Source organism: Barbus barbus (genome assembly GCF_936440315.1).
Source record: "Barbus barbus genome assembly, chromosome: 15".
Taxonomy (NCBI): domain Eukaryota; kingdom Metazoa; phylum Chordata; class Actinopteri; order Cypriniformes; family Cyprinidae; genus Barbus; species Barbus barbus.
Window position 1 is genome coordinate 28,096,280 of NC_136743.1, and position 18,825 is coordinate 28,115,104.

The following is an 18,825-nucleotide window of genomic DNA, read 5'->3' on the forward strand; positions in this document are numbered from 1 at the left end:
TTAATACCCTCAGTGTCTTCCCCTTTAATCCAGAATCCTCTGCTGCTCGTTTGACATATGGCTGGCTCCGAGCGAAGTGGCCCTGCCCCAAGTTGTTCACTGCCATGGATATTGTCAGGATGCCAGCACCTACTAATGAACGCAGAGAGCTAGAGAGAACACCTGGTCTTCAAATTCTACCTTGTGAGAGAGCGCAAGCAAAGAGAAAGCACATTGTTGCTCATTTCTGGCCCACACAGCCGTCTCCATCTTGCCTCATTAAATTATTGTCTGCAGAATGCTCAATATGTCTTGCTGCTCAGTCGAGCTTTCAGAGACAATATGTTCCTGGGATTCAACTGCAAACAATGCAACGCTAATTTCAACACACCAAGTCAGTATGGTTCAGTGCCTGAAAGACTCAACCTCGTTTTGACCCTCTCTCTATAATATCACTCACATGTTTTTTTTTAATGGACCTTTGGGAATGTAGATGAGGCCTGAAGATGGTAATTGTATTTGGTTGTTATTGCTGTAATATAGACAGCCACTCTCTCTCACGTAAATGAAAAATTTTAATTTCTTTGCCACATGAAAGAAAAAGCTCATGGCTCATGTTTTCTGGTACAAAGAAGCCACAACAGTATTAAACAAGGAGCAAATTAAAGTGATACAAAAATAATTACTGACAACATGGTAATGTGTCTAAATCATATTTGGACTACACCTACTTAGCACTAGCTATTATTACTAACAGCACGCCTCTGCTGTTATTATAACATGATTTAATCATATCACTGCATACATTGAGTTAAAAGAGATTGAGAGAGAGAGAGAGAGATGGCTCTATATTTGTCATTTTTATTTAATCTTGTATGTTGTGTAATTAAATATAGTTCTAATGCACATTTATAATGATGAAGTTACAATTTAGTACTTTCAAAATCTATTCATTTCAAATGAAATATTGAAAAAGTCACTAGTTAAAATTGAAATCAAATACTTTACACATGCTTTACTATGCTAGTCAACACATAAAAAGAAGTGTACTTTAAAGCATGACAAAATATTGTTACAACATAATCATTTAAAATGTACTTTTAAAAGTGCACTTAAGTGTGTTAAAGTCATGCAAGTATACTTGTTTAAGTGGCCTTTTATTTCATTATTAATATTATCTCCAAGCACAGTTTTTCAAAAAAATAAACTTTTAAGATTTCTGGAACACTACAAGTGCATATTCAGTACAACTAAAAGCATTTCTTTTTCACAAGGCTTAAGCTGTTTTGCCTTAATACGAGGGACACCTGTTTTTGTCAACATCAATTGTGCATTAAATTGCTATTTCCATTGCCCAAAACGTCACTTACAGCATTTCCAAACTTTTGGAGGACACTGTACCTTTCAAAATCTGCATCTTAATCCATATCTTCTCTCTTTTAAAGGTTTAAATGAATGTTTGCTTAACAATGGAGGCTGCTCACACATCTGTGTGGATCGTCCCATCGGATACGAGTGCCAGTGTCCTGCTGGCTATAAGCTTCTGGACAAGAGGACATGTGGAGGTCAGGCCTGGTTCAATGATGAGATGATTTTGACTGTAAAAGTAAAGCTGATTTAATTGAATTTCATATTGGGCAAGAGCATGCATCTTCAGCTTACAGGCACTGTGTTCTGCTATGACTTATATATCTCTATATGTGACAAACTCAAAAGATCTCACAATAAGAACTATATTTGAAGTGCATGATGTGCCCTTGATCAATAGCAGATCATAAAAGACAGTGTTTTCCTTGTCTGCAGTCACGTGTGTCTGTTTACTCCACAGATATCGATGAGTGTGAGAACCCTGATGCCTGCAGTCAGATCTGCATTAATCTGAAAGGGGATTTCAAGTGTGAATGTCACCCGGGTTATGAGATGGACCCCGTAAGCAAGACCTGCAAAGCTGAGGGTAAGACATTCCTATTCAAAAAACAGATGTTTGTTATGGCTTCTGATCTTTTATCTTCATTACCCTGACAATAAAGGTCATTTTGAGGTTGATTTATGCTAGTTAGGTGCTTGTTTAACTAGCGGACCAGAACTACAGTGTTATAGTATCCAGTATGGCTTCCTGATCCCAGTTTACACAGAAATGTTTAGCAGCACAATTGTTTTAAACACTGATAAAAGTAAATGTTTCTTGAGCAGCAAATTAGAATGATTTCTGAAGGATCTGAAAAAATATTATTATTTATTTATTTTAAAAATGTATATTTTGAATGGCCAAGAATTGAGAAATCATGCTAACCAGTCAAACCCTGACTCTTCATTCTCAATGAATGAAAGACCCAATTGGTTATTCATGCTTCTGGTCATCTTATATTAGATCACACTGTAGGATATGCATTCTTGAAGTCATTTTTTTTAATATTTTCCAGCACGTTTCATTCAGCTACTGCAGACATTCCAATTAGATCTTATCACATGACTGACTGCAACTTCCTGTGCCCTCCACGGCTCATCAGCCTTCAAGTAGAAGACCTCTGAAAAATAGCACAATGACACGATCCCTGAGGCCCTCAGACATACAGAGATGTAGCAGGAGAAATGTAATGTTTAAGAAGGATAAAGATAAGTGAATCCTTCCCACAGAGGGCGGTTGTTATAGTGATCTTTATATGCAGTGTGCACTCAGTCTACAGCGTATATTGTGAATGTTTTAATTTTAAATTAAATGTGAGGAGATAAAAAGACAGTGCACTGCAAAATAATGGCAATTCTATTCAGTTGTCCTTAAAAATAATTAAATGTTACTTAAGTTTTATGTATCCTAATGATTTTGAAAACATATTTGTTGAGTTGCAAGACATGACTGGATGTCCAACTAAGGGCTGCCCGCAAAAACAAACATACGGAGCTACTAGTGTAGTCTGATTCACAATCTTTAATTTTTTTTAATTAATGTATTATTTTTTGGTAATAAATGATATTTTAAGAAATATTTTATATAGTTTATATAGCTACGGTGTTATCTGTGAACTCTCTGTGATCACTTGTCTTTGTGCTTGTTTTAGGAAAAAGCCCTTACCTGATGTTCACGAACAGGCACGAGATCAGACGCATTGACCTGGTGAAGAGGGACTACACACAGGTGGTTCCTACTCAGAAGAACGCAGTGGCCATTGATATCGACGTCGCCGCCAACCGCATGTTCTGGTGTGACCGTTTTCAACACAAAATATACAGGTGACCTTATCTTCACCTTTGGGTTATTATGCTGTAAATATGGAAGCGGTTTAGCTGAGCACTTAAAAGCAAGCCGTGGCAATTATTATGAGAGCCAGGCTTCATTTAACAGCAAAATGCTGCTTCACATGCTTGTGATGTGTTAATTATTTTAAACTCAGGAGATATGGCTTAATTTATTTACATATCCCTCCCTCACACACTCAGACCGTTACTCTCCAGAAAACACTTTCTCTAGTGAAATTAATTAAAATGAGATGCAGCGAGGCAGAAAAACAGCACTTACGAAACATTTTAACTGCCATAATACTGAAACAAAGATTATGTGGGAGTGCCATTCATAAGTGACCATGCCTATGTTCCTTGGGAATAAGTTTGGGGTCAGTAAGATATTTTTTTTTATGCTCACCAAGCCTGCATTTATTTGATTATTATGAAATATTATTACAATTTAAAATAACAGTTATATATTTTAAAAAGTAATTTATTCCTGTGTTGCAAAGCTGAATTTTCAGCATCATTTCTCCAGTCTTCAGTGTCACATGATCCTTCAGAAATCTTTCTAATATACTGATTTCTTCTCAAGAAACATTTCTGATTACAAATGTTGCTTGCTTGCTTGTGTGTGTGTGTGTGTGTGTGTGTGTGTGTGTGGGGACACATGAGGACACAGATTTGTATAATGACATGGGTGTGACATAGGTATTATCGGTACAAGGAGAAGGTGATTTATGAGGACATGTCCCCATTTTTCAAAACGCTTATAAATCATACAAAATGAGTTTTTTTTGAGAAAATAAAAATGCACAAAGTTTCCTGTAAGGGGTAGGTTTAGGTGTAGGGTTGGTGTAGGGCAATAGAAAATACAGTTTGTACAGTATAAAAACCATTACTCCTATGGGATGTCCCCACAATTCACAAAAACAAACACGTGTATGTGTGTGTGTAAACTGTGATACTTTTTAAAGCATTTTTGATGAGTGAAAAATTCAAAAGAACAGCATTTATTTGACGTAGAAATCTTTTGTACATTATATATATCTTACCTGTCATTTTTAATCAATGTAATGCATCATTAATGAATAAAAGTATTAATTTCTTAAAAAAATGTATAAAATCTTACCGATCCCACAACGTAATGTACAAGTTAAACCTCTTAGGTCTCAGGGCAAAACACCCTAAAATGTTCATGTGATGCTCCAAAAAAAAAAAAAAAAACCTGACAAAAGCTATTTGAACAAATGTAACATGATTGCATGATGCACTGTTAATACATGGAATTTATGCATATGTTTATGCATTTGTTTTGTGATGTACCATATGTAATTTTTTTTTTACAATACTGATATAATAAATATTAATATTTTGGTTGCACTTTATTTTACAGTATGTGTACTTGTACTTACCTAAGACAGTCCTGGCAATATAAGGTAACTACATAAGTTAAGGTAAGGTTTAGGGGTAGGTTCAGGATTAGCTATTTACCTAGTTATTACCCAGTTATTGTAATCACTATATGTACACGAGAAACATGAATATTAGATAAAGTGCTGCCATTATTTGTCAATTAATGTCTGTTATTTGTGAATTAAATCCGCGTGTGCTTTTAAAACACTTTTGTAAATCTAAAACAGGATTTATGGCATACTGACAGCAGAAATTATAAAAAAAAAACACCAAAATACCATGGGGTTAAAAGGGTTATTAAAAAGTTAATGATAGTAAGACTTTTATAATATCACCAATTTTGAGAGTGAAATCATTTGAACCCTTTGAATATGTTTTGGATTGGTTGGAAAAGTTTTTGTTTTGAACGACCCTGCAATGCTTTTTTCACTTCAAAGTGTCCTGTGTAGACAGCAGGTCTAACGCACTGTGTAATGTAAAACAGGAAAGGTTTTGACTCTTGCCATTTGCCCTGTTACAAATTCATATAAATTTGAACCTCTTGACTCATTATTCCACGGTCCATCTTCCTTTCCTCCTGATTGCACTTTCCATGTGATCTCGCTAATTGGGGACATTCACTTTCCTAATAATAGATACCTCTGCGGCTGCCCAAAATGATGTGCTATCTTATTAAACGGCAGTACTCTGCCCCTGCCCTCTCTCTCCCTGCCTCTCTCTGTCTCTTTTGGACTTATAAGTGAGGATAAAGTCCAAAGTCATTAGCCGTAGCTGCTCCGCTGTGAGCTTGAACTAGTTTGGGATGATATTGAAGCTGATAATAGAAGACTGAGGGGTGAGTTGACGCCCCCTAAATTCATTAATTTAGACACCTGTGGCACTCATGAACACTTCAGGTCATGTGAAGATCTGTGAAGAGAAGTTGGGTGCTAGAAAAGGTGTTTTAGTTAAAAATCAGAACATAAATAATTTTTAATAAAACAGAAAAATAGAAAGCATACTTCAGACAAAAGGATTATGTTTATGGGCAACTAACCAGCGGTTTATTGCATATTGCACATTATATAGGCCTTATGTTTTATAAATGTAAAGTATGTGAAACAATACGATAATTAACTATTCCAAATATAGTATGCTATATTAGTGGGCTTTCCACTGAAATATATTTTTCTATGAATTTTGGGATAACACAAAAAAATGGTGGATGGAAACACCAAGATGCAAATAAAATTTCCAAATTTACGAATAAAAAACATGCAATTACTTCCATTCATTAACAGTGCATAAAACAGTCATTTTACATTTGCTTTTATCTTTTGCTTATGGCAACACATGATCACTTTTAGGGAGTTTTGAAACAAAATAGGAGTAATGATGCTAAAAATTCAGCTTTGCATTACAGGAATAAATTATATTTTTAAATATATTCAAATAGAAAACAGTTATTTGAAATTATAATAAGGTTTTATTTATTTGATCAAATAAATGCATCTTCGGAGAAGGTTTAAAAAACATTTTTAAAATTTTTACTGACCACAAATTTTTGAACAGTAGTATTTTTATGTGAATTTTGGGATATCATAAAAAATACTTGATGGAAATGACATTCAAGATGCAAATATTGCATTGAAAACATGTACAGTCATGGAAATTTATTGACAGTATTTCTGGCTGTTAATGGTTTTGAAAAATAAATGTCAATGGATGCATTTTGTATATCTATAAAACAAACACAACTGAAGTCATGTTATTTGACTGTTGGACTCTGCATCTAGTAGCAGAACCTGTAATTGTCTGCATGTCTCTGCAGCGCTTACATCCACGAGGCGAGCGACCCGTCTCGACACGTTACTCTGATCGACTCGGATCTGCATTCCCCTGAGGGTCTGGCACTGGACTGGGTCCAGCACAACCTCTACTGGACCGACTCGGGCGACAGAACCATCTCTGTGGCTTCAGCGGATGGCAGCAGGAGACGCGTGCTGATCAGCACTGATCTGAGCGAGCCACGAGCCATCGCTGTGGATCCAGAGAGAGGGTGAGCAGCTATCAGACACATCCCATCCCAGCACTGCCATCCAAATGACAAAATCACAAAAGGCCAGACTGCATTTAAAGGTCACTGAGATGATAAGAGAAGCTGATGCTGTGGAGTATTACAGAGGAAATGTTATTGAATTCTATTAATCCCTTACTGCTCACAATAGTGAATGCCACAAAATGGTTCTCTTGTTTATGGACAAAACTATTTGAATAAGTAATTTAGGTCTGCATCTTAGAAAGTTAGAAATATGCTATTTGTATTCATGTTAGTTTCATTTAGTTTTGAAAAACATGTAGACCATTTTCAGGAAAAGTTTAATGACTCTAAAAATGTGATGTATATCCATCAAATGAAAGGTAACATATTTTCACATTTTTCATACTTTAAAATTTCACATTTCACAATATCATTAAGTTTTTGGAGAATGACACCCCATGACATTAAGTGTCGTTTTTGTTAACTAAAATTATAGATAGATACTAATCTTTACAAGAATTACATTGTTTTAATGAAGCTTTTCTCTTGTTGTACCACCCTGAAATTTTCAATAAAAAATAAAAAATATCAAAATCAATTTTAGTTTTTATCATTTTAGAAATTATGGAAGAGGTGTATTCAGGTCATGCATGTATGAATTACATTTTTAATGTATTTAAAAAAAAAAATCCATATCCAGGTTTTGTGTTTAAACTTTTTTTGGTAATAATGCTTTGCTTTCACAGGTTCATGTATTGGTCTGATTGGGGCATCAGGGCCAGGATCGAGAAGGCTGGCATGAACGGTGTAGATCGGCAGGTGCTGGTGTCTAAGAACATTGAGTGGCCCAATGGAATCACACTCGGTAGGAATTATTATGGTCATTCCCTTCTGTTATTTATGCTCTATTGAAAGAGGTAGAGATGGGCTTGTAAAAAGTCTAAAACGGTTGAGCTTTATGCATTTTTTATGAATCAGTAAGGCTGAACTGTTTGACTGCAGCGTTGTGTCTCTGAATGCAGATGTGGTTGGTAAACGCTTGTACTGGGTGGACTCAAAACTGCACCTGATCTGCAGCGTGGATTTAAACGGGGCCCATCGCAGGGTCATCCTGTCCTCCAGCGAGAGACTCGGCCATCCGTATGCCCTCGCTGTGTTCGAGGTGAGTGAGCCTCCTTAATACTATACCTGTGTGTCTCAGTTTCTTCTAATTCTTTATAAATTCAATGTGTATGTTTGCATGCATGTGGTTAACACCAGCTAGTCTGTTTGTGTGTATTTATCAGTGCATTACTGTGAATTTAACTGCTGTCCAAGGCAGTCCAGCACTTAATAATAACTCACACTGCTGAGAAGCTCTGGTCCTATCGCTCACACACAGGCAGGGCCGACTGAAGCGTATGCAAAAGAGTGTGTGTACGATCAGTATCTTATAGCCGAGTTAGCTCTAAAGCCTTTCTTCTGTTCTCTTTGTGATTTAATAATATAGCAGCATTTTCAGAGCTGCAGGACTCTGGCCAGTGAGGTAGTCCAGATCTGTTTTTTCTTTCAGGCTTACAGCTATAAGTCAAGTACTAAATCAAGCATATCGAGATCAGATTACATTTTTAGTAATGCTCACAACCAATTTTTTTTTTTTTTTAAATCCTTTTATTATGATAGAACAGTTTAGATCTGACAAGAAGCAAAGCGGGAGAGAGAGAGGGGGGCAGGATCGGAAAAGGTCCTTGAGCTGGGATTTGAACTCGAGACAACTACAGTGCAGTGACGCTATATATCGGCACGTTGCCCATGAGGGTGTCGGCGCCGACCAGAACCAAATGTTTTACCATAAAACAACTAGAATTCTTTAAAAAATATAGATTTTTCAATAGGCAATGGCAATATCAGGAAAGCAAATATAATGCAGATATTTATATAACGCAATTCAAGGAAAGATTTATACAATATTTACTGGTGGTTGAGCTTTTTAATGGTTTGTACTGATTTACACTACCATTCAAAAGTTCGGGTCAGTACAATTTTTATTTTTTTTTAAAGTCTCTTATGCTCCCTAAGTCAAGTAAAACAGTAATATTGTGAAATATTATTACTGTTACGAAGTGAACAGAGGAAACGTGCGGATCAATTTGCAAAGCTTTATTCAGAGGTGTGGCCATAAAACAGGCTTGGGTTGACAACAACAACAGGTTTTAGTACAGGCAAGACGAAAGAGTAATCCAAGGCTAGGCACGAGTCAGTCGACGGCGAACATAATCCTGAGGGTGAGGCAAACGGGGAATACACAAACAGGAAATAGTCCAGGCAAGGAGCAAACACAGTCCGAAACAGCTAGGCAAAAGTTAAATCCAAGACTGGCTATAAACTTTAGGGCAGGCAGAGATCAGACAAATTTAGATAACAGGCAAGGATCAAGACACGGGAAAACAGACTATGAACAAGGCTAAACTAGACTCAGGAAACTTGGAATGGCTCCGTAAAGTAGCTATCACTGGCACAATGATAAATACTAAACAATACTTGACGATTTGACAGAGGAAGTCCATGGCTTATAAGGTGTGTTTGATTGGTTGCAGCTGTGTGTGTAATCAATGCAATGGATGATGGGAAATGTAGTCCGGGACGACATGTGAAAGTCTGTGTAGTGAGAGAGTCAATATAATGGAAGAGCAACCTCTGGTGGCAATTGGATGGAAGTCCACGAACCGGATTTGTGATAATTACAATATCCCTGTGATGCAGAGCTGAATTTTCAGCATCATTACTCCAGTCTTCAGTGCATTCTAATATGCTGATTTGCTGCTCAAGAAACATTTCTTATTTTTGTCAATATTAAAAAAAAGTTGTGATGATTAATATTTTTTGTCTAAACTGTAATAAATTTTCTTCAAGATTCAATGTTGAATAGAAAGGTCAAAAGAACAGCATTTCTTTGAAATATAGCTTAATTGTTTTTACCATCACTTTTAGTCGATTTTATGCATCCTTGTGTAATAAAAGTATAAATTTCTTTCAAAGTTTTTGAATAGTAGTGTATTTAGTCACTTAAAAATTTTGGAACTGATGCAAGACTCACTGATTAATCATCTCATAAATCATCTGAAAATGTCCAAATATTGTCAATCATATTACATGAGATTAGCAAAGATGTCCATCAACGCAGGGATGGGTCCTGGGCAGAGTTATGATGGGAAGAAAGAAGATTATAGTATTTTCACACAAGCATGGCTTAAGTAGTGGTGAGCACACTAATCTAAGATTGACATCCTCTCACAGCAGAGCAGGGCTGAAGGGCTGTAGTCTTACACACCTACACATTAGCCGCAGAATTAAAGGTCTTGCTGGACAGAGAATCCTGCTGTGGATTTCACCCTGGTAACAGAGCTTCTGCAGAAAACAATGTGGGACTTTTTAATGTGGAACTTTTTCTTGGCAGCTTAATTGCTTGTGAGAGACTAGGCGATACGCAGTTGTTTTACCCAGGATGCTCCTTATTGAATTGATTTTCATTGTTTCAAGCAAACTTCAATATCTATGATGCAAGCAGATTGATGAAGAGATGCTTTGTACCTCTTCATTTTCTGAGTGATGTTTGCTATTTTCAAAAGTGTTTGCTGACTGTATGTGTGTATAGTGTTACATCACTATATTTTGAAACTGAAATATCAAGTTTTATCATGTTAAACATGTCCTCCACTGCTGTGCTATAGTATATTTCAAGTCATGTGTTCTGAAGAGAGGAGAACTTTTTAAAGGGGACATAATATGCCCATTTTACAAGATGTAATTTAAGTCTCAGGTGTCCTAAGAATGTCTATGTGAAGTTTCAGCTCAAAATACCCCACAGATCATTTATTACACTATGCCCAAAATTACCATTTTTGGGTAGGAGCAAAAACACGCTGTTTGTGTGTGTCTCTTTAAATGCAAATGAGTTTGTTAGCATGCAAAATGGCTAATGTGGCTAAAACTACCATTGTCTCTGATTGTATTCACAGAGACCAGAGCCATGTCGTTATTTATTTGTTAGAGGCAATAAAGGTGCGTTTATGAATTATACGGTAAGTGTTTTTGGGGTAAAATAAAAAATAACATATTTCTTCTCTCTGTGAATGCAGTAAGATACAACGTGTTTACAAGCACATTAAGAAAGGTTATTTGTAAACATTTAACAAAATAAAGTGAGGTACTTGTGGGTCCTAAACAAAGTTGGATTCACAAGTTGGATAATGAACAGTTGGTATTGGTCCATCTTTGAGAATCAACTCAGGGTGGGATCTATGCTAATAGGGCAGTCATCAGTCATGGGTGGGGCTTGTTATAATAGGTGCTCTTTAAGCAATCAGATTATCCCTCCCTAAAAAATTCCATAAAACCACCTAGAATACCTTAGCAAAAACGTATAAACCACCTAGGATGTGTTAGCAAAAACCTAGCAATGCCCTAGCAACTACATGGACCACTGAACATTTCACTGTGCTGCTTGCTCACTGCTTGGTCCTGGAGAGCCACAGTCCTGCAGAGCTCAGTTCCAACCCTAATCAAACACACCCACTCAAGGTTTAAGGGTTACTAGAAAGCACCGTCCTTCAGATAAGACGTTAAACCGAGGTCCTGACTCTCTGTGGTCATTAAAAATCCCAGGATGTCCTTCGAAAAAGAGTAGGGGTGTAACCCCGGCATCCTGGCCAAATTTCTCCATTGGCCTCTGACCATCATGGCCTCCTAATCATCCCCATATACTGATTGGCTTCATCACTCCTCTCCACCAATAAGCTGGTGTGTGGTGGGCGTTCAATATGGCTGCCATCGCATCATCCAGGTGGATGCTGCACATTGGTGGTGGTTGAGGAGATTCCCCCTTCTATGTAAAGCGCTTTGAGTACCCAGAAAAGCGCTATATAAATGTAACAAATTATTATTATTATTATTACAGACAGTTGAGTTTTAATCAAAGTTGGAGCAAAACTCTGCAGGACTATGGCTCTCCAGGACCTATGTCCAGGACCCCTGACCTAGAACATGCCAGGACACCCTAGCAATCACCCAGCAAAACTCTAAACCTTCCAATAACAGTATAGAATCCATTTAGCAATCCTCTAGCAACCCTCCACAACACCCTAGCTATCAATGCCCTTAAAATCACCCATAACACCATAGAAACTACCTAATACACCCTAGCAACCATCTACAACACCCTAGCTAGTTAACTTGGAAATACCCTAAAACCACTTAGAACACTCTAACAACACCCTAGCAACCACCAAGAACACCCTAGCTACAATACCACCCAGAAATGCCCTAAAACTGCCCAGAACACCTTAGCATTGCTATATAAACCACCTAAGACTCCCTAGCGACCACCTAGAACAGCTTAGCTGCAGCACCACCTAGAAATGCCCTAAAATCGCCCAGAACACCTTAGCAAAACCATAGAAACCAACTAAGACACACCTAGCTATAGTACCACCTATAAATGTCCTAAAACAACCCAGAACACCTTAGCAACACCATAGAAACCACCTAAGACACCCTAGCTACAGTACCACCTAGAAATGTCCTAAAACAACCCAGAACACCTTAGCAACACCATAGAAACCACCTAAGACACCCTAGCTACAGTACCACCTAGAAATGTCCTAAAACAACCCAGAACACCTTAGCAACACGAAAGAAACCACCTATGACACCCTAGCTACAGTACCACCTAGAACACCCTAGCTACAGTACCACCTAAAAATGTCCTAAAACAACCCAGAACACCTTAGCAACACCATAGAAACCACCTAAGACACCCTAGCTACAGTACCACCTAGAAATGTCCTAAAACAACCCAGAACACCTTAGCAACACCATAGAAACCACCTATGACACCCTAGCTACAGTACCACCTAAAAATGTCCTAAAACAACCCAGAACACCTTAGCAACACCATAGAAACCACATAAGACACCCTAGCTACAGTACCACCTAGAACACCCTAGCTACAGTACCACCTAGAAATGGCCTAAAACAACCCAGAACACCTTAGCAACACCATCGAAACCAGCCAGGAAACCCTAGCAACAGCCTAGCAGTTTTCCTTTCTTAAGGACATGTGAAACTCTTGTGTTGACTGTTGTGTATCTTTTAGGATCGCGTGTACTGGACGGACCGTGAGAAGGAGACCGTCTACAGTGCAAACAGACTCACAGGACAGGATGTGACCAGTCTTGCCGAGCACCTCAATGACCCTCATGATATAGTGGTTTTCCACGAGCTGAGCCAGCCTGCGGGTGTGTGGACTTCAACTCTGCTATTTCTCTTTATTTCAAGTCCTTTTTTGACATTTTGACTAATGGCGTACAACAAAAAGTTTTTAATCCACCTTATGAAATCCACTAACGGATTTGTTCCTTTTGTAAACCATCACGTTTGCCATTTCTGTTTTAAAAAGACAATACGATTCAACAGCTTACTGTTAAATATTAATCATAGTTCCACAATCCACAGACTGAAGATGAAGTGTGTTTGACCCATGTAGCTCACAGAATGAGAACACATCTCCACTGATGGATGATTAATCATTGTGTGTGTGTGTGTGTGTGTGTGTGTGTGTGTAGCTCCTGACAGCTGTAACCTGAGCGGCGTGACTAACGGAGGCTGTAACTTCCTATGTCTGCGAGCTCCTCAGATCAGTGAACACTCACCCAAATACACCTGCGCTTGCCCTGACGGTGAGGAGCTCAGCCCTGACACACGCCAATGTGTACCCGGTAAGCTCATTACATTGTGCCTAACACCGTGTCCTGACCAGTCCTGTAACTAATTTTGTTTCGAACATCAAAGAAGATATTTGAAGAATGTTGGTAAAGAATGTTGGAAAATAATTTTTTTTGTTCCTATAACTAACCTCTTACCCGTCATTATACCACCAGTGCAAAATGAGACTGTCGTCACACCCACTGTCCCCATCAACATCACCAATGAGACAGGGGCTGGCCGGGCACCAGAGTCCCCTGCAGCAGTGACATCTCAGTCCGACAGTATGGCTGAAACCACTCTCTCATCACTCCTCACCTCCAGCCCAGAGGAACCGACCATCTCCTCTAATACTACAGCAGAGCACAGTCCTACACAAGTGTCCAGCACCACACCAGACAGCCTGAGCAACCTGTCTCATCACTGTAAGTGTGGGTCTGTGTGCTTTAATGCACAGGAGGAACCTTAATTAAGCCATTTTAAGCCATCCTGGTTACTGTTGGTAGGTCTGACGAGCTTACAGAGTGTTTCAGAGGACTCATCCATGAATGGTTTTTGGCAAAATATGCTCATTACATGGAAGTACTTTTTATGTGGGTTGGAGTGAAATGCTTTGAGTGCAAAACTACTAATAGCTGGCATTTCTCATCATGTCATAGCAATACAAGTATAGAGTTCGAAATATTTTGAGAATAAAGTCAAAATTACGAGAATAAAGTCAAAATAATTTGATTATAAAGTCAAAATTGTGAGTATTAAGTCGTAGCAATTAAAGTTATAATATTTTGAGAGTATAGCCTATAATACGCATGCAAATGGCCCAGATTAGGAGCACCGGGAGAGGTTGCCAGGCCACCAGAAGTGATTTGAATATACTGTATGTGGGATTACCAGCAGAAATCATACCATGTGTCATATACTCGCATGATTTGTAAGTGCACCAGCCACCCAATAATAGCAACATTTGTATTTTGCCAAAAAAAAAAGTTAGTTTTTAAAAACTAACTCAAAATATTAGTACAATTATAACCGTATCTCAATTAAACTGAAATTAACATATGCTAGCAGAGGTGATACAAATGTAAAACCAGGGCAAATGAGCTGCACAATTAAAAATTTAAAATCTAACGATAAGTGATATGATAACAATTTGTGATGGCAGCAATGCTGTCTATCAGAAATGCATTAAGATAAAGATAAAACCCATAAACAACTCATATAGGTGATTCATGTGGCGTTGCTTCAAAAGTTCTCCAGGATTTTAAAATGTTGATTTAAACTTCTGTAAAGTTTCTACCGTTTTCCTATACTGTAATGATCTTTTACTCCTCCCTTCAAACTTTTCATCCATTTGGTCATACTGAGAAAGCCTGTAAACTTGCCATAACTCTAGTAATAGTCACCTAGCTGTAACTGGTCAGTCTATTTTGATAGGCTTAGTGAAGGGTCAGTCAGCTACATCAACATATTTGACTTGACATGTTAAACAAATGTGACTGTGTATCTGAAGGTGTCTTTCATTTTCCTCCAGCTGGCAATGAGTTGTTTCTCCTTGGCCGTAATCTGACAGTGGCAGTGCTTGGAGTTGTAATTCCCATAGGTATGTACATCTTCTGCTCTCTGGGGCTGCTAGGGTCCTGCTCTGTGCTATTTTGAGCACATTTTGGCACCAGTGTTGCTCATCGATGCTCTAACTTCAAGGTGAGAGAGCCTGGGGCAGCAGTCTCAGCTGTAAGTGTGTGTGTGTGCTGTCTGCATGAATTTAGATTCATTCTACTTTGTGTTCGTGAACCAAGAAAGAAATTCCCTTGGTAATATTACAACAAAACGGACAAAAATAAAGCCTGCTGCATTGCAGAGAGAGCAGATGTTTTGATTTATTTGATTTTTAGTAGGTTAGGTTTTTATCAGCATTCAAAGATTTCTGAGAGCCATAAAATAATGTTCTCTGATTGATATGAAATGTTTCAGTTTGTATGGAGTTTTTGCCCTTCTTCCTTATTCTTCATTCCCTATCAACCCTCTTTGCTCTGTTTAAGTTTTCATCTGCTATTCTCATGTTCTCTTTTTCTAGCCAATTTAAAGGAGCAGTTCACCAATAGCAATTCTGATATTTACTCACCCCGTGTTGTTTCAAATCAGTATGATTTGACTGACTTCTGTGGAACATAAAAGGAGATGTTGTGTAGAATGTTTATGCTGCTCTTTTCCGCACCTGAAGTCTACAGGAGCCTAAACATAACAAAAACGCACCATAAAAGTGATCTGTCTCATCTGACTCATGCACTAAACTTCAAATCTTCTGAAGCTATGTTATAGTTTTGAGCATGGGTCGCGGAAGCGAGGGGCCACCTGAGCCTGGGCCTAGGTTACTTTTGAGGTCTGGTACAAATATGGAAGTTTACAAATATGAAAATTCATAGGCTATAGGCTGATATGTATGCACGATTAATCAAGATCGTGATCTCGATTCAAACACGTGATTTTATTCCTAAATGATGATGATTCTGCTATGTCTATTAAACCTAATCACATCGGAATATTTAAAGCTGCTTTTGCAGAGAGAGCAGCGTTTCTAAGCTTCATATTTGAGACGGCTTCACAAACAGTCTACATAGCAGGCTAGGCTACATTTCTGTGTTGCTAATATTAAATAATAACGAAAGTAGGGTGACCACACGTCCTCTTTTCCCTGGACATGTCATCTTTTTGGAAAAAAATCTCTAATTCCCCCAAAATGTTTAGGATTTGGCTTTTGCTTTCTATGGTTGCCATTCATTGTGTGCGTTTTTGTATAAAGCCCTGCGCAGAATTGTTTTCTTAATCCCACTCCTGCTGAATTTCTGACCATTACTGCTTGCTCTTGCTCTTGTCTGAATCTTTTTTTTTTTTTATGATGTTTTACATAATAAATTCCTTTAATATATATTTTTATAGAGTAATTTATAACATTTTCGACATTTATAAATAGACTCATAACATTAAATAAAGCATTTTGTCAGAACCTAAAATTATTTTGTTGTTGGTTTGTTTTCAGACTCGTAGGAGACCAGTGAACTCAAAAATCAATTATCCAGAGTCATAGCCTAAAAAATTCATAAAATACTTGGCATCTAACTAATACTATTATTAGGGTTTCTAAAATTAAATAGGACGTAAAACGTACAATCTTACAGACAAGGATTTGGTACAATTATAATGCATTAGCCTATAATAACGCTTCTCATCCAGTGTTCAGGTTCTGCTAACCACACTCCAATCACCCACCCCAGCATGAACATTACACTAAACTTCAAATTTTTTGTTCCACGGAAGAGTTGTCGGTCTATCTGTCGGTCTGTTTTTGTTTGTCACACTGGCTGTCTTGTCAGTCATTCCACCGCCAGTCAAGCGTGTGTTAACATGTCCCCTCACGGCTGTATGTTAAACACATGCAGTTCCTATTGTTGCCACAGTGGTCTTCGGAGTGGTGTGTGCCGGCGTTTACCTCATTTACCGCAACTGGAGGAGGAACAGCACCAAAAGCATGAACTTTGACAACCCCGTCTACCGCAAAACCACAGGAGAGTCAGAGGAGGACGAGATTCACATCGGTCGGACTGACGGGCTCGCTGGCCATCACCACCCTTACCCCGGGCCCGTGGTTGGCATGACGCCAGTCGGTACGGGGACCTGCCCGCCATTCATCGCTCTGCCTCTGGGGACCGGTTTACCAGACCCTGCCACACACTGGTACACAGAGCAGCCCACCATCTCTAGTACTAAGTGAAAGGGAGGACGACTCTAGAAATACTGTGGGAGCAGGACTGACACGTGGCTGCCAAGCTATGCAGGAACTGAATGGCATTTAGCAAGCAGAATCATTCTTAACATGCCCAGGTTTTGAAGTACGCTGGAGTGCAAACGCTGGGTTAATTACTAAACAAAAGGTTTAGACATTTCAGACCCATATTCATTTGGTCCATTTTAAGCGTCATTGTATTGCTGGTTGGAACCACCAGGGCAAATCTTTTCAAACTTGCATTATTTATATTTATCTTATAATCTAACACTGTAACTGGCGTTGAATTTATTACATAAATATTGAAACTAGTCTATTAGACTAGAAATGTCCAGCACTTTAGCTAAAGCTGCAGAGAGAAAGAGTTTTTGATCCTTATTACTAACATGGCAGTGTTTCATTTAGTCATCAGGTATGTTTCCAAAATTAACCAATTATTTTGATTACAATTTACATTGTATTACATTATAAAGTACCATTTTATAGGCTTAACAACAAATTGTACGCAATTACAGAAATAATACTTCCGAATGTAGATCTTTGATGGCTCAAGGGCAAACAAGCAATTTTAACTGCTTGGTGTCATGACTTTTTTTAGAATTGTTTAATAATGATAAAATGCATAAATAGTGAGCCACATTCCTAAAATAATTTACCTGTATCATATTATACAGTATAACTGTTTTATTTAAATAATCTTTGACCTATCGCCTCGCTACAGACATAATAGCACGAGAGGAGTTAACATGAAATCAAAATGGACTTGTTCTCTTTCCTATGTTTGGTCACACTGTACGCGTGTTTCATCTGTGCATATGATTCCAAAGAAAAACATATTTGACTTAGAAAACTTGATTGAACTTCACTAACGACTTTAATATGGAGACCGCTCTTCATGATCCATTCAATTCCCAATGCATAAAATCAAGTCCCACCTTTTTTCCTCATTAAATGTTCAAATTTCATTCAGAAATGATGTTTACATTTTAGGTTTTTCGTGTAGAACGCACCCAACAAAGAAAGATATCAATACAAAACTATTTCCAAACTTGATATGTTTTGTCCGTTTCAGCAGTATTATCCACTTTTTATAGGTGTTTATTCCATAGAGAGACATTGTATATTCATCACTCGCATGCAAATGAAAAGCCATTGTCCTTGAATTCACACGACTGTCTGGTGAGGCTGCGGACACGTCTCTGTGGGGCTCCACTGCACTGCAGCTACGACTTCGCAAGACACTGAAATTGCCAGAGTACCCTAGTTAGTGGAGCAAACCCTAGCGTAATCTCTCCGAGTCGGAATAGATGTTACGAGGGTCAGCGCGAATGCATTACACAGCAGGGTGGTTCACACCGAGCTGCGCTTCGCTAGGCGTGAACCACTGGTAATTTATGAAATGTCACAGTTTCACACGTCTGTTTCTGTTATTGGAGTTGTCGCATGCTGAATGGGTTTGCCGTGCCGCCCACTTACAGTACATTCACTTTCATGTTGTTGTTTATCTCCGGAGCGGAGAAACGGGGAGAACATAAGCTGATAGTCGCCCCAAGGGTCTAGCATAGCTACAGGCGCTGAGCTAAAGGTTACATAAGCACTAGGTTAACGTCTAAACGCATTAGAATCACGTTAACGTTGGGAAAAAAAGTGTCTGGGACTGGCATAT

General features: G+C 38.3%; 1 protein-coding gene across 1 annotated transcript in view; it reads left to right on the forward strand.

The window, feature by feature from the left end:
* Nucleotides 1–17,147, forward strand: part of LOC306880840 (low-density lipoprotein receptor-related protein 8-like) — a gene marked incomplete at both ends in the record, with an annotated part of 87,332 nt that extends 70,185 nt beyond the window's left edge. Inside the window, 11 exons of the mRNA XM_079434622.1 lie at nt 1,425–1,544; nt 1,808–1,933; nt 3,039–3,210; nt 6,428–6,655; nt 7,384–7,502; nt 7,660–7,799; nt 12,771–12,912; nt 13,240–13,392; nt 13,555–13,803; nt 14,910–14,978; nt 16,816–17,147. Of these exons, the coding sequence (XP_079290748.1) occupies nt 1,425–1,544; nt 1,808–1,933; nt 3,039–3,210; nt 6,428–6,655; nt 7,384–7,502; nt 7,660–7,799; nt 12,771–12,912; nt 13,240–13,392; nt 13,555–13,803; nt 14,910–14,978; nt 16,816–17,147 (1,850 nt within the window). The remainder of the gene's footprint in view (nt 1–1,424; nt 1,545–1,807; nt 1,934–3,038; nt 3,211–6,427; nt 6,656–7,383; nt 7,503–7,659; nt 7,800–12,770; nt 12,913–13,239; nt 13,393–13,554; nt 13,804–14,909; nt 14,979–16,815) is intronic.
* Between the last annotated feature and the right edge of the window lie 1,678 nt (nt 17,148–18,825).